General features: G+C 39.9%; 1 protein-coding gene across 1 annotated transcript in view; it reads right to left on the reverse strand.

The window, feature by feature from the left end:
• COL6A1 (collagen type VI alpha 1 chain) overlaps positions 1-27,490 on the reverse strand; it is a 162,537-nt gene that overhangs the window by 88,557 nt on the left and 46,490 nt on the right. The window contains exons 6-15 of the mRNA XM_029606739.1: positions 26,633-26,653; positions 21,643-21,663; positions 19,546-19,590; positions 17,696-17,749; positions 13,658-13,702; positions 12,239-12,265; positions 11,400-11,426; positions 11,258-11,302; positions 6,592-6,645; positions 3,526-3,588 (exon numbers count right to left, since the gene is read on the reverse strand). Coding sequence (XP_029462599.1) covers positions 3,526-3,588; positions 6,592-6,645; positions 11,258-11,302; positions 11,400-11,426; positions 12,239-12,265; positions 13,658-13,702; positions 17,696-17,749; positions 19,546-19,590; positions 21,643-21,663; positions 26,633-26,653 — 402 coding nt within the window. The remainder of the gene's footprint in view (positions 1-3,525; positions 3,589-6,591; positions 6,646-11,257; positions 11,303-11,399; positions 11,427-12,238; positions 12,266-13,657; positions 13,703-17,695; positions 17,750-19,545; positions 19,591-21,642; positions 21,664-26,632; positions 26,654-27,490) is intronic.

Below are 27,490 nucleotides of genomic sequence, written 5' to 3' on the forward strand. Positions count from 1 at the left end.
GGGCACGGCAGCAGAGAAAGCGGGGAGAGGGACTGGCACCACCAGTATCACCCATAATAGAAATCAAGGTGCTAAGCCCACCTAGGAACCCCAAGAGCGAGGGAGACAGAACTGTCTACCCTAACACAGTCAGTCAGAGAAAAAAAAAGTCTTTTTTTTTTTTTTTAAATACGTAAGAAAAGCAAACTAAAAATGTACTTACGTGAGCTTGCCCCAGAAAGAAAGTAGAAGAAGAAAACACCAGAGAATACAGAGGGTAAGCTAACAGGGAACCACAGGGTGAGCTGTTCCACCTGCTGGAGACAGACAAATACTGAGGGTTCCTTATATGGGCTACCCTTAGAACTCTGGTCTGTCTCCACCTGCTGGAAGGGGGGGCTCAACCCATGGTCTGGACTGATCCGGGTACATACAGGGAACTATATGTTATGGTCCCTCCTGACGCAGCCTGTGGGGCGAAACATAGTGACTGTGCCAGGGGTCATTACTTTGCTTTAAGTGGATATATTTAACTGAAAAATCGTGGAGTTTCGAATTTATAATAAAGTTTAAATAATTTGTGCAAAAGCACCCGTAAGGACTACTCGGATTATCTTCACGCTCTTTTCCTGTGTTGATTTCTCAAGTGAGCATTGAACCTACCCTCCAGCATTCTTGTGAAAAATTACATAAACCATTATTAACCAGGAAGACTTGGGGAAAGTCTTTTCATATCTCTGGGAATAAGCAGCATGGAATCTACCTATCATCTGGGATCTTGCCAGGTACTTGTGACCTGGATTGCCACTCTCGGAGGCAGGATGCTGGGTTTGATAGATCAGGCCAATGCAATAGCAAGCATAAAACTGGGGGCACATTTTTTCAATACGCACACATCCCCTTTTCCTGGGCATCCAATGCAGTACACAAATGAGCTGCCAGGCTAAAAAGGACGCGCCAGGGATAAATTGTGCATTGCAATAGTCTGTTTGTGAAACTACCAATGCCTGGCCTAAAGAGGTCAAATTGGCTGAATGAAAAAAATAGTGCAGCTTTTTAGGAAAACACGATTGTTTTAAAAGCTCTCATAACTATAAAAGATCTGCTTGCTGATTGTAAGTGATGTTTCTAACTATACTTCTAAATCTAGGATCTTCAAACTAAAAGGTAAGGGAATCCCATCCATAGTTAGTCAAGTATTCTGGTCTGGGACAGCGCTCCCCATCCAAGGACTTCAGATTTTTTGATGTTAAGTTTAAGTTTACTAGCAATTGATGCCAAGCCCTGGTTGGCCCTCTGAATGGTTTTGGTTGCTTCATTTCCCAGGGAAATAAAGAGCTGAATAGTATAAATGAAAATATGATAATTCACCTCCGAATTGTTTAATGATCTCACAAAATGGTGTGAGATATGCATTCAACAATATAGCCCAGTGTCATTCTTTATCTCTTTATATAAGAACGAAGAAAATTATTCCCTTACTTTGCTTCCTAAGCCTATATCTCAAAATCACTGGTTTAATAATTGGTGGTTAACTATGTCAAATGCTGATGATAGGAATTTATTGATAATTACTGGATCTTAGAAACAACCCATCTACAGGGAGTCCCTCATTTGCAATTTAGATGCCCTATTTAATAGGTATTAGCCAGTTTTAAATGGACACATTTTAAAATCTGTTTTAGGAAGTCAGAAACCTATTTTACATCCTGGGATCACTTAAAACGATTTGGTCACAAAATACCAATTGAACATCCTAGGATTCAAGTTCTTATAAACACTAAATAACAGTGGAAAGTGATACGAGCCTACTATTGTTTGAATATACACAGTATAAATTAGGCACGTGCAGAGTCAAAAAATTAATTTTGGTTCATTCATTCATTTCATTGAACACATTCATTTAGTTCATTTCAAATGAAGAAAATTTTTGTTTTTTATTTATTTGTTTACCATTATAGTCAATGGGGGGGGGAGCAATGCAGCCTATTTTGGGCTCCCAAATTGCGATTTTCTAATAATTGCTCATGCAACTGGTTGGTAGACATCATCAGAAGGGGGAAGGCATGACAATGTACTCCAAGGTACCATCAGAGGAGCAAAGCAGCAGCAAGAATGGCCCGAACACCCCAAGGCTCCAAAGGTGAAGCAAAGAGCACCAATAGTGGCATGAACCCCCTAAGGCTGTATGAGAGGAGCAATGTGACCCCAAGTGTTGCATCAACAGCTCAAGGTGTTATTGGGGGAACAAAGCACCAAAAGAGGCAGAAAATTCCACATGATAGTGGCTCAAAGCAACTGAAAGAGTGGCATGAAGACCCCAAAGCAGCATAAGAGTGGCAAAACAGCCACCCAGAGTGGCATGAACACTTCAAGGATGTGGAACAAAGAGCATCAACAAAATCGGTAGAAAGTTGTAGGCAAGGAGATGCCAGAGGAAATCCCTGGAGGAGGACAAAAAAAAAATCACTATAAATGCTTAACTACTTTCCTTCTGTGAACAAAGAATGCAAGCAGTGCCACTGCCTCATTTTCTGACAAAGTTGGAGTGACCACTGCAACAGAGAAGATTAGAAATAGCTTTTTACCAGTGCCAAAGCCAATTTTTTCAAAACAAATCCTTCTCTACCATCTGCTAGAGGGGAAATAGAGAGAGTTTCTTCATCTGCTCAGACTTTTCAGTGGGAGTATGTTAGCATCACCTTAATCCAGATGGCAGCTATAGACTAGTTAAAAAGATGCTTTCACCATGAATTGACCTCCATCTGGTCTCCTTGCCAACTTGTCACAGCTCCCAGGAAGCTTTAATGTCACACAAGCAAGAGTTGGTTACAGTAGTTATCAGTTGTTCATTTACTCAGCACTGCACAGCCTTGAATGCACCACAGATTGGAATGGGAAACATAAATGATTGAGAGAAAAAAATTCATTGAAATTTTGTAGGACCTCTCCATTCATTTTATGGGGGCCACAAATGAAATAAAAATAGAGTCATTCATTGCATTTTGAGCATTTTTTTTAAACAAATGCACATCCCTAATATATATACTAGCTGAAGTCTGGAAAATATTTATGGTGAAATGAGTATCCCTTTCTCCTCTTCCCATTCTCCACATCTCCTCCCATCCGAACCCCCATCCCCTTACTCTTTTCCCCCCTTGCCAGCACAACCCGATCCCTCTTTCCCTCCTCGTCTAGTCCAACTCCAGCAAAAATCCCCCTTTCCCAAATCCTACCTTTCAGACTGCCTCCTGCAGCCCATGTGGTTCAATTCACCCACCACAATGGCTTCTTCCATCCGCTGGCCTACAGAGGCCACTGCTTCTGTCTCCTTTGAGGTGCGTGAGCCATGGAGCAGGCACTGTTGCGTTCACAATGTGTATACTTCACAAATACAATTCACGTAGTGTGCTAAATGAAACCATGTGTGCTAGAAACCCTGCCCTCTGGCAGAAGCCACATGAACCAAGAGAGAACTACCATGCAAAATGTCTGCAAGCATAGATAGAAAGCCAGATAAATAGATAGCAATGTACACTCTCTTACCTTGTCGCCTTTTGACCCATAAGAACCAGGATCTCCCTTGGGTCCAGGAGGTCCTTCCTCTCCCTGGTTAGAAAAAACATATCAACATTATCACTAACAGTTTCATACCTCTCAATATCTGACAACTTATCTGGGAGTAAAATCTTTATGATTGAATTTTGTACTGAAATCTGGGGGAACTGCCCTGAAAGTCATTTTTTTACAATCTTAAAATAAGCTATTTTGGTAGTGGTTCTGCAGTTCAGTCGCAGTGCCATGCGAGGTTCCACAGGAGAGATTATCTAGTCTGGCAAAATGACTGTTTCTGCAAAAGAAACTCCTTCTGCTATTAGAGTGGTGCCATGAACACCCATAGCCATTTTCATGGCTCAAGTAAGTTAGCATTGCACACTAGTGAGAGGAGACATGCAAGTGTATTTGCAAGCAGAAGAGTTATTCCAGAAGTTTCTGCACATACAAACACAAATTTAGGGGCAATTCGACTGAACATGGAGTGGCAGTCAAAAGGTTGCTTAATGTTCTACCTTACAGCAGTACAAGACTCGTCACATAATTTGAGATCCAGGTATCCAAACAATGTTAGTCTGCAACAGTTATGCACTAGACCTAGCATGAGATCATTGGATCCTGAGTATGAGTGGTTCATACTGCCAGTTCACCTCTAAGATGGGAGAGCAGATGGTATGTGCAGATCACCAGCTGAAACAGGTCAGGTTAAAGGTATATGCATTTATTTTTATACAGCACCAATAGTGTATTGGCATATATTAGACTCAATACATGTTAGAAACACTTCATAATAAAAAGTTGAAAGCCAATCTGGAGGTCCATATTCAAAAGCATTTAGTTGGCTAACTCAGAAGTTATAAACTAATCAAAACATGGAACAATGCTGTTCAATCACTGTAAGTTTTTAAATACTAAATATTATCATCTCTATAGTATAAACTTTTTTATAATTTACTATGAATTTTAACCTACACTTTAGTTTTTTTGAAAAGACTTTTATCCAACGTTTAAGAATTGTATGAAAAAAAGTTTTTTAGAAGTGGGTTGAAAGTTTCATATTCTCATGTAGGCATCCCTGCACCTTATTACAAATATAATCATTAACTTCCAACCACCTCCGTGAATATTTTTTTGAAAAACATTTTTGTATCTTTTACAAATTAAAGTCCCAAAAATAATATGTGACATCCATTGGGCAACACTCTTAATATGAATTTTTATAGATGTTACCTTCTTTTATCGAAACTGACGTTGTTCAAGGTGTTTCAAAAGTATGGATACCTTAAACCCTTCTATTGATCTCAAATCAATGTGGGATTCTCACAAAAGATTTGAGATCATTGTGGTCCATTGTGCTTCCTGAATCAGTTGCTCAGTCACTATCAGGAAGGGAGGAGGAAAGCTTCTAAGAGCAGTGAAACACATCCATAACACAGCCAGACTGTTCTTTGCAGTCTCCTTTGCTTGTATTCCTATTTATTTGAGTAGGGGACTGCCAGCAGTTGTGAGTTTCTATATTACACTGTATGTGACTCAGAGACAGCACAACAGTTCAGTGTCACTCAAAGGTCCTTGCACAGCTCAAACCATATGCACACACCAGCTCATGGGGACAGATACCTGTTTTATAGTACCTTGTCACATTTGGATGTCATCAAAAGGCAGACAGGGTCTATTAATGATATTGTCGTCAAAAGTGACAAGGGTCACTTCTGATTATGTTTCAGGAAGGTGTGACTGGGGTGTGCGTTGGGGGCATGGTTCAACTGTTCTTCTAGTGATGTCATTAAAAAGCAATTGGGGCCCTTAACTAGGACATCATCAAACACGGCTGAGGGGCCATTAAACGTAATGATATCAAAAGTGACAGCAACCATTTCTTATGGCATAGGGGCTGTGATTTGGGGTGGTATGTGGGTGGGGCTACACATATTCACTTCTATGGGAGGGAACAGGGCATGGGCGCACATGTGGGTGGTGGGTAGGTGTGGTCCAGACCAGAAGTGACCGCTAATTGGCAGACATCATCCTTGCCTGATCTGTCAATCAGTTTGAGGAATGGTATACCCATTCTACTACTAGTGCATCTGAACTTAATCAACATCAAGATTGAAAACTTTGGTTTCTAGAAAGTTTTTCTTTATTAAAAAACAAGGTTTTAACTTTTCTTCTGAAGCAGGCAATGGTTGCTTAAATATGACCATGTTGAGGTCCATATTCAGCAGCTCTGCGGTTCTGCTGGTTAGCTGGATAAATTTATCCAGTTAACTAGTATTTTATATTCAACGGCACAACTGTGCCACTGAACATACCCAGCTATCTTGAAGTTAGCTGGATAAGTTTAACCAGCTAACTTTAGAACAGCTTTACAGGGCTATCAGAGTTAACCGTGTAAATCATTTGGCTAAGGTCTGAATATTGGAGCTAGCTGGATAACTTATCCGACTAACAACTCCTCCTAGTTACATCCCTGGAACTCCCCAAACTTATCTGGCTAAATTCTAGTAGGATAACTCATTGTCCAGTTAGAATTTAGCCAGATAAGTGACCAAATTTTCATTTAGCTGTCTAACTTCTCAGTTAGTTGGCTAAATGCTTTTGAATATGGACCTTGTTAAGACTTCCTTTTAACGTGCTTTGTGAACCAGTTCACACATGTTGCTTATGATTTAATTTATTATATTGCTTTCATTACATATTTTTTACTTTTACTTTTTATGTTTTTTGTGGTATTAAAAGACTTTGTAAATATTTTTCAGGTTTAACCTAGTTGATATTTTGAAATTCAGTCTTTTGACCACTTTCAGTTTTTGGTCCTCTCTAAGAAATGTTTCCACCACTATACAGAAACCTTTAATTGAACAAATAAGTACATTTCAAATGTTAATTGATTCATCTTAGTACAATTCCACTCAACACATGCTTAGAGTACATAGCTTCACCATTCCAACAACAACCTATTGTAAAAAAAAACAAAACAAAAAACATGTTCTCTCACAGCAACTTCCATCAGTTGTCATTTGAATTAGATATAGACATTCAAACAAAAATACTTACATCTGTTCCTGGAGATCCTTTACAGCCTGGTAATCCTGAAAATCCAATTTCACCCTGTTAAAAAAAAAAAAAAAAAGGCACAAAAATTGTATATTCCAGATCTAATAAGGTTGTACTCTAAAACAGATTCAAACCTGCATTGCCATTCAATGATCAAACTATAATGTAATGTAGTTCCACATAATGCATGACCAGGAAGTCAATTAACTATGTTATAGAATACAGCTGTATATCTGTGCTGCCAGAAAGAGATCAGGCTTTAATATGTGACACAGTCACATACCTACACAGTCAGGAGGTAATCAAGCTGTATACCGGTTTGATTTTGTTTAGAAAATTTGTATATAAAAAGTAAATTACCATTACTATAAAGCAGTGATCAAAATATATTATAAATAGGGCTTCTGTTTTAGGTTTTAACTGATAAACCCCAATAAAACACCCTCTATGCAAAAAAAAAAAGAAAAAAAAAGATGATTCTTAGATAAACACTAGAAAAACACTATGTTCCCTAGTACTTGCTCACCCCTCCTTTGCCTACTCTGGATCCTCCGCTTTTATTGTGTGCCTTTCCCATATTAATGACTTCTCAGTTGCACTAATGAATGTACATATTTGATTCAACTAGAAAAGATACCTAACAATAGTTCATGTGTTGCAAAAATACCAACACACACCAATGATTAGTACCCCCAAAGAACCCCAAATTAGCAGGAAAGTAAACATCTAAATTTACAATTTATAAACACTAAAACCAGAAGCCCTATCTATAAGACAGGAAGGGTGTTCCAAGCCAAAAAAATGTCTTTTGGTTCATTCATTCCTTTTGTAGGTCACAGTCATTATCATCTTCATCTCAAACAAAAAGAAAATGTGTTTTTTCATTTTGTTTGTTTGTTTTACATTGAAGTTAATGGGGGAAGCAATTCATAGGTGCGTAATCTAAGGCTGGATCCTGTTGCCAAGGCCTAGGCCCAATGCCAAGGATTGGCACAAGACCAGGTCCCAACACTTAGGCCCAAATCTATGCCTAGGAACAAGGCCAGGTCCCATCAATAAAACCCAGATCCAAGATTGGGTTCCACTACCAAGGCCCAAGCTCAGGTCCCATCACCAAGGCCAAGGCCCAGGCCCAGGCCCAATGGTGGGGCCCGGTCAAAGGCTGAGTCCTGTAATGAAGGTTTGGCCCTAAGCCCAGGCCTGATGCCGGGATCCCATCATCAAGTTCAGGCCTTTCTTCTTCTGTTGAACATTGGCAATGGAACCTGGCTTTAGCTGGGCCCTGCCATCAGCCTCAGGCCAGGCCCTGGCTTTAGGCTTAGGCCTAGGCAACAAGATCTGTTGTCGAGCCTGGACCTATACCTAGGCCTCTGCCCAGGCCTCATCAAGAGGACCCAGCTGTGAGCCATGTCCTAGCATCAGGACAAGGCTGAGGCCTGGTCCTGCTGGAGGCTCTTTTTTTTTTTTTTAATTACATAAATAGGAAAATACCTAAACATTTTAAGGTATTTTCATCGGAAGCTATTTTCAGTTTCTTTCATTCATAAAATGAAAAAGGCCTTATCAATGTTTTACTCATTTGTAAATGCAAGTGCTTCTCAACTGGCATAACAATGCTCAGCAGTAATGGCAGCCTCAGCATGAGTCTTTTCCCCCAGCTGGCAGGAAGAAAGCAGCACTTTATACCATGTCTGTCTGCTCTATCATCTTTAATTTGACGTTTGAATGCAAGAGTCCCCATAGTCTCATGAGACCTACTAGCACTGAGCATTCAAACACCAGAATGTAGATATCTGGGTGATTGGTGTATATAAGATCACTTGCTGCAAAGTTAGCAGACCACACATCTCCTAGATAGGATTTTAGAGTGCTGTGAAGGATCTGATTGAGGTATATGGGAGTACCAATGACACAGGAAGATACAGTAAAGACATTCTGGGAGTCAAATTTTAGATTTTAATTAGGAAATTGAAATCTAGACCCTCCAGGGTTGCATTCTCAGAAATTACCATCTACCTAGACATGACGAAGAACCAGACAGTGAAATGCTAACAGAAATTAAAAGGAAAATAAAATTGGCAACAAGATAATAATGGGAGAATTAAATGACTCCAATACTGGTTGGGTAAATATCTCATCAGGACGTGCTAGGGAGATAAAATTACTAGATGACATAAAAGACTGCTTCATGGAGCAGTCGATCTTAGAACCAACAAAAGGAGAAACTGCTTTAGATCTAGTCATCAGTGGAATGCAGGACCTGGCAAAAGGGATAACAGTGGTGTCAATAGCGATCATAATGCTATCAATTTTGACATAATCCGAAATAAAGCAAATAGGGTTTGGAGACAACTATTACTAAACATTTTGTAGCACTACTAGATCTACATAGCATTGTCTTTGGTTCAAATAATGACTAAAAAGTCAGCAAGTAATGTGTCAAAGGAGACTATTTCAAGTGAAGAAGGCAACAGTGTCCTCACAAACTGATGCTCAATCTGCTCATATTTAATCTGTTTATAAGTGATATGATAGATAGGAATGATGTGTATATAGCCATTTTCATTTATGTTACAATGCTATATTTAAGAATCAAGATATAATTCCACAAAAGGGAATGAGTAGATTAGAGGAAATTCTAGGGGGAATAAGTAGATCAACAGCAGTTGAAACAGAGTATGGACAAGGACATGTTTTATGGTGATATATTTAGATAAGTAGAATGTGTAATTCAAACTAAAGGGGTTATTTTCTATCTGTATCGCACGCGAAAAGGGACTTTTCGCTTGTGATAGCAAGCGGGGGGTGGAGTAGGGGCGGGGAGGGGAGGAGAGGAGGCGGATGCGGCGGTATCTTCGCTGGCGGCAATAAGGTAGGCCACATTATCGCCACCAGTAGCGCGCCCAATAGCACCACCTTTCACGGTGGCGCTATTGGGTGCGAAAGCCGCCAGCGATCATACCACATGGTGTGATCGCTGCCAGATTTTGCAGACCCGTCCCACCCTCGCCACTCCCCCCCCCCCCCCCCGCCCCCCATTAACGCCGGGATTCACCATTCTCTGTGAGAATGGAAAATCCAGGCCTAAACTGGCCAGTGTTCTCTGCCTCTATGTAAGTATAAATATTTGTGAGAAACAAGCGAAGGATGAGCATTTGAATCCAGGTGGCATGTACTTTTCCTTTGAAAACTGCCAACAGGTGCAACTGGCCTACAGATTTTGTACCTGCCTTTTGTGTGGGTGAAATTTGGCTAGGAATTATTAGCACACATGCATTTGAAAATGCAATGTGTGTTCACTATTTCCTAATCCCACTCAAAACACACCCTTAATCTGGCTAAAAGTTATACGTACTGTGGAAACCCACGTGTATTTGATGGGCAATTTTCAGACAGCTCTTTTACCTGGATAAATTGTTTTCAAAAACTGCCCCTTAGATTCCTACATTTTAGAGGAATTTGAAGTTTAGCTGCAAATCTACCTTAGGTGCCTAAAATTTAGGATCCTAATCCAAGTACTGACTTTTTTTTTTTTTTTTTTTTTTTTTTAATTGTCCCCAAAGCAACTAAGAGGACATCTAACACTAGATAGATATAGGTTTATCATCTCCAGTGAAACTATTTTTATTATTATTTCTAACACAGAGAGTGGTGAAACTGTAGAAGATGCTTCTAGAAGTAGTGTTATCTTCCTCTAAGGACAGATTTCAAACTAATTTGTATGAGTTTCTGGAGGCCCTATGATCAGTTTCCATGGTGAGCTGGTTTACCTGTAGGGACTGATCGAAGAAAGTGTCATGTTTAGGGCAATGAAAGCAATTTTACTACGAGACAAGAACTGGATTACAAAACAATGTTACTGTTTTTATTTTCCTGGATATGCAGGAGGGAACTGCTGGAAAGAGATAAAGAAAGGGAAATGATATGTAACAGAATAGATTTAATGTTATACTTTCCAGCTATATTTATCAGACAGAAGAAGAAACTCACAAGTAGAGCATTTCAAGTCTGATTCTCTGATATACATACTTCTGTCTGAGATTATTTTTTATCTAAAGAACCACAATAAAGATTCATATCTGCTTGGAAGCCTTTTTGATATGATTATGAGCATAATGGCTAAATCCTCTTTACTCAGCTCAGTGCTATAGGACTGATAATTAACATGTATAAATTACTCTCACCTTGTGATTTTGCCACTGTTTTGAATGAATGAAGGGCTTACATATGAATTGTTCTTGCTTATTAACATTTGAATGGATAATTTCCTTAACTGAAGCATTTGGTGATAGGAATGTATATAATTTATGTGCTTTCTTTATGTTATATTTTAAATTAGTTATTACTGTATTGGCTATATTTTATGCTATGTTTTATAACTCTCCCTGAGGCATATGACAGAAAGGCAAGATATCAAATATAGAAAATAAATAAATTGCTGAGCTGGTAGATAGCAAAGTAGTATCTGCATTACAAATTTATGAATTTTAATACAGAAAATTATAAACAAAAATATCTTATAGTATATCAAAGGGTCACTTTAGGTACCATGTCACAGAAAGATGCTTGAAATTGGTTCACATTTCCTTTCTTCACTATCATTGGAACCACCTCCTAACTACAGTGGGGGATAGAGCTCAGTGCACTGCTTAGAGGCATCTCTCACCTTCTGCCCATCAATCCCATCAGTCCCTCGTTGGCCCTTTTCACCCTGTAGCATAAAACACACAAGAACACAAACAGTGAGAAACCTCTTCCAGAATCCAGTTAAAGAAGTCAGCCAAGAGAAGGGGCGCACCAGTACTCACCTTGGATCCCTTTGCTCCTCGCCCTCCCTACCAATAAAAGAGAGAGAGAGAGAGATTCATTAATGTGAAGGAAGAAGGACAGATGTTGATCCTCTTCATAAAAATGGAAATAGTGAGGAGGCTGAACAATCAGTAGGACCTCAGTGGGGGATAAATTAATAGAATCCATAGTAAATGAAAGTTTAATGGAATATCTTGAATCCAATGTACCATGGATTTACCAAAGGGAGATGAGGACTTATCTTAAGATACGCAACCAAATAATCATTCCTTTTCCTTTGCATCTTCACCTTTTCACTCAGGACTCATCTCCTTGTTTTTGGATGGATAAGGAGTAACAAATGAAGTAGTCACAGAAATTAATGAGGAATGGAAAGCACCTTTACATAACAGCAAAGTCACAGTTAGGGATAGGCGACGCTGGTCCACAAACAAGACTGGTTTTCAGGATAGCCACAATGAATATATAAGAGATATTTGCATACAATGGAAGCAATGCATGCATATTTATTGGAATATCCTAAAAACCAGACCTGTTTGTGGCACCCCAGGATCAGAGTTGTTTAACCATGTCACAAACAATCAAGGCACAGAGCACACAGATGGAAGATTTCAAAAAGAAACACCAAGCAGTTTATTTTGAGATTGGCTAGTGATATTCCATGCCAGCATATAACCAGGGCACAGAAAATGAGATGTAGTGGTGGGTGAGCCAAAGAATGGGCTACAGAAGAACAAAGAACAGGATAGGGGCACACAGAACAGTATTACAAGGGCAGAGAATGGGATACAGGGAGAAGAAGACAGAGTACTATGTCATATAGGTGAGGTAAACTTACCTTCTCACCTCGAGTTCCCTTGTCACCCTAAATATGAGAGTGAAAAAACGTAAACTATTCAGAAAAAAATTTAAAAAATATTTATTTAGCAGTTCAATGCAGAGAATAAAGAATGTTCATAAAATGTAAACATAAAATGTATCAATATGAGATACACTTATGAGAGCATGAATTTTCAATGTTTAACAATGTAAACACAATTATTTAAATTTTGAACAGAGCTCTCCAGTTCATTGGAAGCCAATGAAGACTGCGTAAAATATAAGTTATTTTGCTCAGTACGTTTTACACCAGATAAAAGTCTAGCAGTTGCATTTTGCATTAAATGCAATCCTCTGATATATTTTGCAGGTAATGCAGCCAACAGATCATTAGAGATGTATGGGTAAAAAATGTTTCGTTTTTTTAATTTCATTATTGGGGTGCATTTTTCCACAAATTTAGTTTCCTTTAATGTTTATTTCATTTTCTTTAGTTTACAAAAATGAAATAAACAAAAAAACGAAATCCATAAAACCCAATTTAAAAAAGAAATGGGGCTTCCTGGGGCCTCGTGACCCACCACCCAGAAAAATGTCGGGGCCAGGATTCTCTCCGGCCCCATTTACGGTCTGAGGGGGATACATCGAAGAGGCCTAGGCCCAGGCCAAAGAATCAGCCTTACATAGGCAAAGGCCGCAGTAGGTCGCCACTATCTCGGCCTAAACCCTATGCAAAGGCCAGACTTTGAGGTCTGGTCCCGACACTCGGACTTGGCCAAGATGAAGATGGAGTGTAGGAGGCCTGGGTGTAGGCCTGGGCCCCAACAGAGGCCCAGGTGAAAGGATCCGGTCTCTGTACCAGGGCCTGGTGTCAGACCAGGGCCCAGTCTTGCCTAGGCCAGGCGTTGGGATCCGGCTTACGGACTGGGCCCTAATGTTGAGCCTGGGCTCAACCTAGGCTAAGGCCTAGGCATTGGGAGTTAAGCTCTGGGCTGGGCCTCAGTGTTGGTCCTGCACTGGGCTGCGTCTTCTGATACCTGATGGACCAGGTAAGTGGGAGCTGGGAAGTTTTTCGGCCCTGGCAAAATTTTTGGGGCCTGGGCCTTTGAGTTTCGGCCAAGGCCCTAGCATTGGGCTTGGCCCTAGCTCGAGACCCATTGCCTAAGCCTGTCCGGTGACTATTTTTTGAGGGGGTTCAAAACAAAATGTGAAAACCAACACATTTTCATTTGACTTTCAATCATTTTGTTTTGAGAATGAAATGACATAGGAAATGTAATTGTAATTTCCTATTTCATTTCTACAGATCATTGCAATAGTCAATTTGTCCAAATATCACATCTTGCAGAACAGATTTAAACAAATCTTTAGACAGCCAGTGCCAGAGGGACATCAGTACTGTAAGCTTAAAAAAGCTTACTAGGTAGATAAAACTTACCTTCATTCCTTGATAACCCACAGGTCCAATGTCTCCTGGCCGACCCTACAACAACACACAATGACTTTTATCAATCAATCAGAACTCTCCTCACACAATCACTACCCTCATGTACTTCACCTGTATCCACACAACTAAATCAAGAAAGGTACGAAAAGTATTATTTGTCTCTAAGTGACCTTAAACCTCACCATCTATTATTTATTTATTTATTTATTTTTATTTATTTATTAATTTCTATACCGGCTTTCACGACCAACTTTACTGAATGTTAAAAGTAATACTGCATCTTTCAGATCTTAATGTGTGTCTCTTTAGTAATCTACACTCTTCCAAGTACACTGTATCTCACCTGGTAAATTCATACTACTCTGACTGAAAGGGTCTCACCAAGACAGGCAAACTCCATCTAACCTTACTGTGACTCACCAAAAATCCCACATTCTTCTGACCTTAATGTAGACCTCCCAGTAACCCTTTATCACTTCAACTTTACGGTTTCTCACCAATAAAACCACACTCTTCTGATTTGTGTCTCTTTCTGTATTCCCACACCTCTATCACCTTATGACTCACGCAGTAATCCTAACTCTTATGAGCTTTATGCAGCTCACACAGTAACCCTGCACCCTTCTGATCATACGGAGGCTGATTTACAAAGAGTTTAGGTGCCTAGCTTTTGGACCTAAGTGCTCCAGATTGACACCTTTGAATATCGACCAGGGTTGAGCACCTAATTTTAGGCATCTGTTTTCCCTGGGGGGGGGGGGGGGTGAGGGCAGCATAGGGTTGGAGAAAGAAGTTAGGTAGCAGACCTAAATTTGGCCATCCAGATGTTGCTTTTGCATGGTTTTTGCCAGATGCTCACCTGGCATTCCCCCACCTTCCCGCGATGTCTAAAATGTCCTACTGGAGGGAATTACTATCTCCCTAGCATGCCCCCTTCCTCCTGAGGCTTAAAATATGTAAGCAGAAGAGCTGCCAGTCCCCTCATCCCTGTCATGCCCTCTCCTGATTTCGCCACCTTGCACCCAGCAGAACCTTTCCATCTTCCCAAAGTCAAGCCAGGAGGCGGCTATAATCTTATCTCCTCCCAGCTTGGCATTCTCTGTGGCTCTAAAAATGATATTGCCTGCTGAATTGTATTTTACCTGGTAAATCTGCTGCCACCTCTGACCTCGGTGTATTTCACATAGTTATCCCAAACCTATCCAATCTTAAAGGTGAATTTTCAAATGTTACACACATAAAAAATTAGCACTTGTGCGCACAAAACAGCATAAGCACAAATGTATGCCATTTTAAAAACTGCATCATACACAAGTAAATTTGCACAAGTAAAAAAGGGCAAAAATGATGCGAGTCTAGGTGAAATGAAGAGCCAGGAAAGTATTCATGAGCTGCAAATGGACCGAGCAAACTCATAGACTAATTGGTAAAACTGGTTATTTCATTGCTGCATGCATGTTATAAAATCCATTGCCTTATGGGTGTAAAAGCATCTAATTAACGCGAGAAATATCCTCTTGCATATCCTTTTAAAATGTGAAGAACAAATTTGCAGGTATACCATTTGCACACACTTATCTGTCTAAATTCCCATTTATTTGGCTAAGCTTCGCCTTTGCCAGGGAGTTGAGAGAGAAAGTGGTGGGGGGACAGGATAGGATTGATGGATAGAGACTGGTTAGGACACGTGAGAGAAGTGAGAGAGAGAGGATGGGGGTACTGAGAAATATTGATGGAGATGAGGGGAGGGAGTCCTCATTGAGAAACACACACATCCCTGCTCCTCAAGGGCCTTCTTCTATCACTGCCCTGGCCTCCCCTCTCCTCTATCTCTTGAAAATGTAAGGCTCTTTAGTACTGTACATTCTGGTTTCTTGGCTCTTCTTGCATCAAAGGCAGGCCACCCCTGCTCTGTTTTTTTTTTCAAATCCTTGCCATGATTCTTCATCTGAATCAACAGCTTTATTTATTTATATTCTATCTCAGAAATCACTCAACTACTCAGAACCAAATAGTTTTCATTCATGCTCTACTGGTGCCCCTTCCTCCCATTGTTGCTGCTGCCACCCTCCACCGACTATGGTCTTCTTCCCCCGCACCATAGCAACAGTAAAGATCGGAGCAGAGAGACAGACCTTCGTCCTAACCCTGTCATCAATAAATAGTAGCCCCCAGTCCCCCTTTCCAAAATCATCAAGACTGACACTGGCCTCCCACCCTCCATCCCAACAGTAACTCAAAATCATTGGAGGTATAGTGCCCCCCCTTTTTTCTTCTTCCCCAACCCTAAAATGTCTGAAAAAAAAGACTTGGTAGATACTAGATAGTGGAACCCCCCTCAACTCCCTCCCACATATCCAAACCTCCAAAATTTGAAGACAATCCTGTGATGGATCTCAAGGCGCCCCCTAGCCTCAGTGCCATTTTTCCTTATCACGTAATAGGGGCAAGGTTTGGGGATTGGACCTAGGCCACATAGGTCATCCCAGCTGAATGGAATACACCATTAATACACTTTTATTAAATGAATATAGGATTGTAATTTAAGTAATATAAATAAGATCTTTGAAGCAAAAACGGTGTATCCAACAAGAAAGACCAATAATAACATCAAAGTCCAGTTAGGGCAAGATTGAGGTAAGAAGTAGGAGAGGTTTGAGGTTCATAACTATGTGGACTTAATGTTGATTTTAGTGTTAATGAAATACTCAATGATATGTTAAAAATTTATTTCATGAAACATCGATAGGTTAATGTTGTTAAATTTTCAATAAAAGAATAATAATCTTAAGAAACATCACATTTTTGAAATGGTTTATTGAATACACAAGAGTGCTTGTTTTTCTCCCACATTTTTATGTTGGGGGGTTTTTTGTATACACACTAGTTTTAGCACTGGTGGAGATAATACTGCAAAAAATTGTTTTTATTTATATATATGTATATATACATATATATATGAGAAAAGGAGACATTTGGGGGAGGAAGGTTTAGCCTGACTAAAATTGGCTCTTTTTCTCCTATAAAGGAGAACTGAAACAATCCCAAATTCCAGCATTATAATTAGCACAAGTAGGGTAGAGTTCAGTCGGACTAAACACCACAGATTATGTCTGTGTAGGATGTTTGAAAAGTACCCTCCCTATACTGTTTTACTCCTCAAACCTGATCACATCCAAGGCAAAGTCTCTTTTTACTGTAGATGAAAATGTGCACACTGTGAAAACAGGCACATATTTTAGTCTCACTGAAAGGGAAAATTTTCAACCAGGTCAATCTACAAGTAAATATCTACTCAGGTAAATAGCTTTGAAAATTGTCTTCGCTATATCTCAACTAATAACCCGTCACCCTTCTGACTTCTCTGTGCCACTAAGTAATCCCACACCACTCTGACCTTACTATTTCTTACCTTGTAACTCTGCACTCCAACAGTATTTTGTCCTATTCAGTAACCACATACACCTGTTATTTTATTGCACCTCACTTGTATTTGTATTTATTAAAATTTATTGATCTTATTCCTAAGCCCTAAGCAATATACAAATAAAATATACATAACAGATGCAATGTCCAAAACTACAACACAATAATACCCCCGGTATATAAAATCTAATAAATAAATACAAATAAAAATAAATCTTCAACCTTACTGCATGTCATACAGAAAAGCCAAACCCCTCTAATTCATGTTTTTCCTGGTATCCCCACAGCTCTCCCATCTTTCTCTGCCTCACCCAGTAACCTAAAATCTCCAGCATGTCTTACCGGTAACCCCACACCATTCTGATCTTAATGTGTCTCCTAGGACCTCACTACAAATGCTCCATTCTCTTTCCCACATCCCTCCCCCCTCAGAAAATCACCCCAAGCCTTGCCCTTCTTCACCCATACCCCTCCCCTTGGACCTCACTGCAAATACTTTCTTTCCCATTCACCTCCTCTCAAAGGCTCACTACAAACCTTCTTCTTTTTAAAACCTCTCCTCTCTGATTTTCACCGTGTGTCTCTAAACTTCATGTTACTTACTGGGTCACCAGGTTCTCCTCGGTCTCCAGGAAGACCAGTCTTTCCAATCTCACCCTGCAAGGATAGGACAAAATTAGAGAGGACACTGCTTATAGATGTAGAGTAAGAACATAAGAACATAGGACTTGCCATACTGGGTCAGACCAAATGTCCATCAAACCCAGTATCCTGTTTCCAGCAGTGGCCAAGCCAGGTCACAAGTACCTGGCAGGATCCCAAGGGGTAGATAGATTCCAAACTGCTTATCCCAAAAATAAGCAGGGGATTTCCGCAACTCTACCTTAATAATGGCTAATGGACTTTCCTCCAGGAACTTGTCCAAACCTATTTTAAACGCAGATACACTAGTAGTTTTCACCACATCCTCTGGCAACAAATTCCAAAGCTTAATTAAGCGCTGAATAAAAACCTATTTTCTCTTATTAGTTTTAAATGTATTACCTAGTAACTTCATTGTGTGTCCTCTGGTGTTTGTACTTTTCAAAAGAGTAAACAACTGATTAATGTTTACTCATTCCATTCCACTCATTATTTTATAGACCTTATCATATGTCCCCCTAAGCCATCTCTTCTCCAAGCTGAAGAGTCCGAACCTCTTAAACCTTTCTTCATAGAGGAATTCTTCCATCCCCTTTATCATTTTGGTTGCCCTCCTCTATATTTCTTCTAATTTTGCTATATCTTTTTTGAGATGTGATAACCAGGACTGAACACAATCCTCAAGATGAAGTCACACCACGGAGCATACAGAGGTATTATGATATTCTCTGTTTTATTCTCCATTCCTTTCCTAATAATCCCTAGCATTCTAATTGCTTTCTTGGCTGCTGCTGCTGCACACTGAGCAGAAGATTTCAACGTATTTCAACAATGACACCTAGATCCTTGTCTTGAGTGGAACCTTGCATTATGTAGCTATAATTTAGGTTATTCTTCCCTAAGTGTGTCACTTTTCACTTGTCCACATTAAATTTCATTTGCATGTCTAGTTTCACAGTTTTGCAAAGTCCTCTTGCAATTTCTCACAATCCTCTTGCGATTTAACAACTTTGAATAATTTTGTGTTATCAGCAAATTTGATCACCTCACTTGTTGTTCCCATTTCCAGGCCACTTATAAATATGTTAAAACAGTAGCAGTCCCAGAACAGATCCCTAGGGCACTTCACTTTTTTCCCCACTGGAAAAATGTATCATTTTGCCCTACTCTCTATCTTTTAACCAGTTGACAATCCACAATAGGTCACTGTCCCCTATCCCATGACTTTTTAATTTCCTAAGAAGTCTCTCATGAGACTAAGGGGGGGTCATTCTTTAAAACGTGATGTGGCCATATTGCATACGTTAGGGCCTTATTGAATGCGATAAGGCCTTATTGCTTGCGACAGCGACCGCATCGTGACATTAAAACTTAAATGAGGGAAAGGGAAGGGGGTTAGGGTGAGGTTGTATTTTTCCAGTACCAGTGCGGGCGATGTTTTAGACATTATTGCTAGCAGTAGCTCCAGAAATAACTCCACCTTTTACAGTGGTGCTATGGGGACGATAGCGTGCGCTGTACCACAGCAGGCAAAAAACACACCACCGCGATGCGGCTAGGTGCACACTATCACGCCCCCCCCCCCCCCCCCGCCTCTTTTTTCTTCGCAGCTCATCATTTATATATTTATAGCAGAATGATGAGCCTAAGTTTGAAATATATGTAACAGAAGAGTCCAATAAGAGGATTCCACACAAACCACTCAATGCACAACTTGGCAGAAAACTCTGAGCTTCAGGTAGAGTTTGCAGTCATTAGTGGACACAATAGCAGGTTTAGGCAAGTTCTTGTTTCACTTTCCATTCACTCACCTCATAACCTGGATCTCCGGGTGGTCCTGGAGGTCCTGTGGCAGGCTGCAAATATTTAAGAAAGTGTAATCATTAATTCATGAACAGAGAGACAAATAAGGATATTAAAAAAAAAAACAAAACAAAGAGGAACATGCAGCATCCTGGTCAAATGTAAGAGATTATGCAAGACTTCAACACACAAGGAAAAGGATGGCATCAGATCATGGCCATTTATGAAGCTGCACATTTTATCCCATCCTCCTGAGAAGGAGCATGCAGGACCTCAGTCACGTTAGAAAAAGTGTTTCTAATAATAGCTACACAGGAATAACATGTAATAATTCAATTACCTAGAAGAAGAAAAAGGAGGAGGAACTGTAGTCACACAGAAACGAGCATGAAAGATCACAGTCACACAGGAAGGATCATGCTAGACTAGAGTCTCATTTAAAAGAGAATACAAGACTACAGCTGGGTGAGGAGAATGCCAGACCACAACCATGTGGGAAGGTGCCTATCAAATCACAATCATATGGAAAGGAGCATGTGGGACCACATTCATGTGGAAAGGATCTCAGTCACATGGTAACAGCATTAAGGACCACAGACAAATGGAAAAGAACTTGTAGGGTCATATAATCACATTTACTGTATTTATTTATTTAAATTTCTTATAGTCCACCCAACTTAGTAAATAACCCTCCCAGGTGGGTAACATAAAACCTAAATAAAATTGCAGGCAATCAAAAACATAATTCAAATATTAAATACATACAACAAAACAACTTTAAATCTGAGATGCCACAAAAATCAGCAAGTATGCCATTCCAAAGTGTTGGCCCAATCACAAAAAAGGCTCGCCTTCTGGTGGCCTACATTTGTTTTCTCACAGAGAGCCCTAAGAGCAGATCTTGATCCTAGGACCATAATGAACATCTAGGAGTATACACTAAAAACCCAACTGATGCTGCCCCTTATGCAGAGCTTTAAAAACTAGGATCTTAAAAATTATCCTATAATGAATTGGTAGCCAGTGAAACTGTTTCAGGAGAGGATTAATATGTTCATATCATGAAATACTATCAACCAAGCTGCAGCATTCTGGATCAACCGCAACACCTAAAGATGGGCTTTAGGCAAGCCCACAAAGAGAGCTGCAGTAGTCCAGTGGAGTAAGAACAAATGCCTGAAGAACTGATTGTAAATCCTGCACTGACAATACATATTTCAGTCTCCTCAACAAAGTTTGTAAAAGGCTGTTTTAGGAACAGATTGAATCTGTGGTTTTAGCGATACTGGGAATCAAAGATAAATCCTAAATCACGCACAGGATTGAGTACTTAACAGAAACCCTCACAATAATCAGGACTAGTGGAGTAACTAGTACAGAACTGTCGATCAACATAGCTTCCGTTTTGGAAATATTTAATGAGAGACAGTTACTTCTGAGCCAACTATATATGTCTTCTAAGCAACTGTACAGCTTTAACACTGAAGATGTAGTATTTTTTTCCTTATTGGACAGAGAATCTGTATGTCATCAGCATATACTTTAAAATGAATGCCTAAGTCAAAACATCACATAGAGATTGCATATAAATATTGGATAATATACAGGGAAAGGCTGATCCTTGTGGAACTCCAGCAGTTACCAACTGACAAGAAGAAGCTAGGTCAACAATAATAACCCGCTGTATACGCAGAGTTAAAAATTTCTGAAATAGTACAAGACTTAACCTACCAATCCTTATGACAGAAAACCTATATATAGTTAACCATATCAAAAGCAGCTGACATATCCAAAAAATCATGATACATGAATATCTCTTATCCAAATACCTGAACGGGAATCATAAATAGAAACTAATACCATTTCAGTACTATTATATTTTTGGAAGCCTGTCAGATGAATATTCAGGATCAGATTTTCATCCCAAAAAAAAATCATAAAACTGAATTAAAGCAGCCTTTTCAACTAATTTATTCAAAACAGGCAAGTTTGAGATTGGCCAGTAGGATGCTGAATCTACAAGCACATGCAAGAAGCATGCAAAACCATTGGGAAAGATAAAGTTATTGAACAGATATTTTTTCTGATATATTTAAATTCCTTACCTGGCACTCAAAGGAGCAGCACTGCAAGGAAATACAAAAAGTAGAAAGTTATGAGACCAGGCAAATAAATAACTTGATTTCACTTAACAGCAAATTTAAACACTGGAATAAAATATAGGAATGAGAAAAATTTGCGGGAAATTCCACATCCAAGAACATTGAATAGGAAACAACCTGTTCCAGAAGTAGACAACAGCAGTATTTTATTTATTTAGTATGTTTTATAATTTGCTATCTCCCGCAATTGATAGACACAGAGTACAATAAAACATTCACAAATTATGTGTCAAAAAACAAATAAAAGAAACAGATAAAATAACCCAAATCATTGCATGTTAAAAACAATGTTAAAATAAAATGCGTTGACTTGCTTCCTGAAAATTTTAATATTTTCAATATACCGCAGCTCTTTGGGTAACACATTCCATAGTACAGATGTATCGTAAGAGAAAGATCTGGCCTGTGTAGACTGTAACTTATGATGTAAAGGGGGTAGCTTTAAAAGATTATCTTCTTACGACCTTAAAGCTCTATCTGGGACATATTTGGTTAACAACCAGCCAAAGAATAAGAATTTTCAGCATACAACAAGCTTATGTACAAGAACCACCATCTTAAAATGTGATCTGTGGGCAATGAGAAGCCAATGTAATCTTATATGGTCTCTTTGACAAACAGCAATTAGAATGCATATTGCAGCATACTGTAATAATAACAAAACTCATAAATGCTTTTTGGGAAGACCGATGTATAAACTATTGCAAAAAGTCGAGCTATCCAAACAATAATGACCCAACACAGAACAAAACAGTTCCAATTTCAAGAATGACTTTAAAGGCATCAGTGTTTTAAGTTTATAAAATCCCTTACATACTACCTGTGACAGCTGTGGTCTAAATGTCAATTTAGAGTCCAATATAAACCAAAGGTTACATGCTTCAGTAAGATTTCATGTCATACCAACATAAACTAGGGAAATACCTAAATCCAGAAGGGGTACTTTCCCAACTCATAACAAAGATGTCTTTGCTATGTTCAATGTCAAATAATTAGACCTTAACCAATGGTCAATTTTCTTCATGCTTTTTTGAAAATTTGACATTGGAAACATTCCATCTATGCAGGGAATGTAAAACTGAATGTCATCTGCAAAAATGTAAAATACCATACCCAACAAATTAAGAAGGGTACATATTGGTGACAAGTATATATTGAAAAGAATTGAGGATAAACATGAATCCTGTGGCTCCCCAGTATATACGTTCCCATACAGAATGTGAACTTCCAACCTGAACCCGATATAGTAATTCCTGCAAATAAGAAATGAACCAAGAAAGCACTGTACCATCAAGGCCAATGTCAACTAACTGATCTAACAATATGCCATGATGTACAGTGTCAAATTCCATGGTAAGATTTAATTGTATCAGTACTCCTGTTTTGCCTTGATCTAACTGCCAGTACAAAATATCTGTCAATGATAGCTTTTTAGGTTTCCATCCGATGGTATTTTCAGAAACCATATTGCTGATCATGTAATAGAAGATTATTTAGAAATGTATAAACTAATTGAGTAAGTACACATATTTCAATGATTTTGCTCATAATAGGAAGATTAGAGACTGGCCAAATCACCACATCAGGATCATGCACCAGATTCTTTCGGACAGGTCTTATAATAGCTCTCGTATGTGCCATTGGTAAATTGCCTTCAATCAGAGACTTAGTAACCACACTTAAAATAGTTTTATAGGACACCTCCCTAGTTATTTTAAGGTAGCTGAAAGGGCATGGATCTAAACCTGAATTCGTAGATTTAAGGTTGTTAATTACCGATGTCAATTCTGGCAAATAAACCATCTGAAAAACAGACTACACTTATTTTTAGTAACAGTCCTTTCATCGTGAGATATGAATGTAATATTATTTATTGAAACTGTAACTGTACTATTTTAGTCTCAAAATATTGTGCCAAAATATCACAATTAGGAAAATACCAATTAGACGAATCCTGCCTCGAAGTTAAATGTTGTACATCTGGAAAAGTTCTGCCAATCTTTTTAAAGATGTTTCAATCCTCATGAGCACCAATGCTTTCTTTTCAGCACAAAAACGTTCATTATAAAAATGTTGTTGTGACGATACTGTTCCTTCAAATCTTCACAATTCTTATTTTTTCTCTATTTTCTCTCTGATCTACGCAACTTATGTTTTGCTGTTTTAGAGCCAGAATCATTAAGGCTTTTCACCCACTTTGTGTCTATGAGAAAAACACTTAGGGCCGGATTTTCAAAGGGTTACGCGTGCCGGGCCTATTTTCAAAAGGCCCGGCAACGTGCATAAAGCCCCGGGACGCGTGTAAGTCCAGGGGCTTTACTAAAGGGGCGGGGCAGGGGCGGAGGCTCCTGGCACAGTGGCCATTTGCTGCTGTGTGGGGGATCGCGCGCCGGCAATTGGCCGGCACGCACAACTTACTTCAGCCTCAGGGCTGAAATAAATTTTAAAACAAGAAAAAAAAAAAAAGAAAAAGGTAGGAGGGAAAGGGCGGGGGAGGTAGAGGAAGGGAAGGAAAAGTGGGGTGGGGGGTAGGGAACAGGGGGGGGGGGGAAGGCAGCACGGCTCGGCGCACAATTGTACATGCTGACCCCTGATTTTATAACTTGCGTGCGCACACCTTTTAAAATCTACCCCTTAGTGACTCAGGTACTTAGTGCGATAGAATACCATGGCATTCTTTTACATTTGCAGCGGGAGAAAATATCCTTAGCTGGCACTAATTTATCATAAATTTCCTTTAAATAACTATTCAACAGTCCACAGAATTAGCTACATCCTTATCACCTGCAGATGGGTAGCCTCTTACATTATTTATTCCTGCAGCAAACAGTACTGAATCGGCAAGGAGTCTAACTTGTTTTCTAATCCTCTGATCTGCACAACTCAAATTAACTTGTGCAACTACCTGCAATAATATCAGAAGATGATCTGACCATGGATAATCTCTTATCTTCAGGTGTGAAACAAACAGATTCAAAAAGCGACTGTGAATTCATAAAGTAAGTGCATGCCCTGCCTTATGGCTGCTTCTCATGCTCACACTGCTCTCTGGGGTGGCCACTGTTTCCTGTACTACATCCCCCCTGCACCTCTACCTTTGGCACTCCTGTTCAGGCACCCAGCTGCCAGCATTTCCCTCCTGTAGGTAAGGCGCTGGAACCTGAGAGAGAGACCACAAACCACGGCAAGCACGTAAGCATTGCTTTCTGGCAGACATTTCAGTCTCTCTTACGCCTGTTGATGCAAGGAGTCCACAAATTGCAACAGCCAGGAAAGAAAGAAACTTGAGTGAAGGAGGGGGGGAGGGGGAGGTGGAGATGGAGGAGGACCAAAGGCAAAGGGAAAAGGAGTTGAAAGAGATGGTAAGAATGGGGAAAGGGAGTAAGAATAAGAGATAGGGAGATGGAATAAAGGACAAATAGATAAAGGGATGGGATCATAGGATGCAGGAGAAAAGTCCGGGAAGAATAATACAAAGAGCACTGGAGGAAGAAGAAGAACACAATACAGGGGGAAGGGGTTAGGGAATGGGGAAGAAAACACAGGAAGAAAGGCAAAAGAGAAAGAGGAGGAAAGGGAAGAGGAGCAAGCAGTAAAAGGAATATGAGAAAGAAGGGGAGAGAAGGAGAAGAGGAGGCAAGAGAAAGATGGAAAGAAGAGAGAGCAGCATTAAAAGTGCAGCTTTCAAAGCAATTTACCAGATGTTGTCTGGAAACTGCCTTCCCTCAATCTAGCATGCAAGCTTTAAAATGGACTGCAAGAAGGGAAGGAAAATATTATGCACAGATTAACATTTTCAAATCTGCGCACGCTAATGTCCACTGAAACGTCACCCGCAAAGCAAGCAGGTGCAAAATCCACAGGACCTGCGTGCCCATGGACGGTTTCCAAAGGGAAATATGCGCATAGTAGGGAGTTTGAAACTTTTCTTCTAAAATGTACAGTGGAGAAGGAAAGAGACAAAGCGGGAAGACTCAAAGAAAAGGAAGGACACCAGGCAGAGAGAAAATAATTTAAAAAGGAATGGAGACAAGATCAGAGAACAAGAAAAAAAAAAAGAGCTGAGACAGAAATCCAGCCAGAGACAACGACGTTTGAAAATTAATTTAATTCTCTGATAAACACAAACTACTAACCGGCGTAAAACATCCCAGGGCACAGCTCAAATCAGCATAGCCAGGACATACCTCCCACATAGAATTCACATGTTGGAAACAGCTGGATTTTATTGCCAATTTAGTTTTCTCCAATGTGTAAATAAATGCAGGGCACCAGCCCCTGACACTTTTGTATTGGGTCCTGCATATTTTATGATAACAAAACTTAAATAATTCACTTTTAAGTAACAGGAGATCGTGTATTTTGAGACTAGAATACCATAATTTTCCTGGAGGACGGCTCCCCAAACTGCCATGTTCCACATTTCTCCCCCTCGCATCCTTACACTCAGGGCTGGTACAAGGGGATTAGGCACCCTAGGAACCTTCTGCCTTGCTCCCGCCAACCCCCACCCCAGTCGTGCCGCCCCTCCCCCCCCCCCCCCCGGGTGGTTCTGCCGGCCCTGCTTACACCTCCGTCTCCCCCAACCATGAATTTCTCTCTCATTTCTGGACTTCTGGTAACACTGGGTACAAGGGCTTCAAATTCATCCAGCATAAATCTGGAAACCATAGCAGTGCAATTTACAGGAATCTCTACATCAGAGGCAAACATCTGTCTAATCTGATTGTAACAGATGTATAACGCGCTTCTCCAGCCACTAACAAAGCAGAAATGTGCATCGCATATAATGTATCACAGAGAAGATGTAAACTACATAAACAGTACAATTCTTCCTCTCCCCCCCCCCCCCCCCCCCCCACACAAACACACCACCACCACCACGATCTAAATAAAGCCCCTTAAATATAAGAAACCAGAGTAAGGAACTTACCGTATGCTCCACATTCATTTTCTGTTAAAAGAAAAAGATAAGACAAGATGTGTGAATTCAAGCGTCCATGAGATCAATATGCAGAAAGCCAGCCAGCAGCACATTATTCCAAGCAAAGTTATGCTTGTAACTTTACCTGAATAAACTTGGGAAAGCTACTTTTGTGCGCAAAACTTTAGCCAGATAGCACTCAATATGTGTGCACTCACCTGCTAAAATGTAGCCCTTCCCCTGAACATCAACGCCCCTTTTTGTGTGCACAAAATTTGTGATCAAGGAGGGAAAATATATAAACATTGGATTTTGTGCAGGTAACGCAGAAATTTAAATCCCACAAAACATTTCAGTATTGACCTCTATGAGATCAATTCATTGTGCCAACTCCTGTACTCTGATTTTATCACAATGCATTTTAGTTGCACCACTGATCACGCAAATACATGCCAAATGTGTTTGCCAACCACATGCGCACATATCTGCACAATCTGGATGTGCCACTGATTGTATGTACGCAAGGTATAACATAAGAAGTGCCATACTGGGTCAAACCCATGTTCCATCAAGCCCAGTTTGCTGTTTCTAACAATGGCCAAGCCAAATCACTTGGAAGTACCAGTAAGATCTCTTCCCTGTTGCTCATGCCAAGGCATAGGAGGTTGTGATCCCCATTTCACTCCATGCTTACTGTTGATAACTCGCACACACACACGTGTATAAAGTTTAGGTGTGCTGCTGATTTCTCTCTCTCTATCTCTCACACACACATTGCATTAGTATATTGCTGATTACACAAATATGGAAGGGTACACAGGCCAGGTATATCGCCAATCTAATACACGCAGAGAATATATAGTCCAG

This window comes from Rhinatrema bivittatum, chromosome 6 (assembly GCF_901001135.1).
Source record: "Rhinatrema bivittatum chromosome 6, aRhiBiv1.1, whole genome shotgun sequence".
NCBI lineage: Eukaryota > Metazoa > Chordata > Amphibia > Gymnophiona > Rhinatrematidae > Rhinatrema > Rhinatrema bivittatum.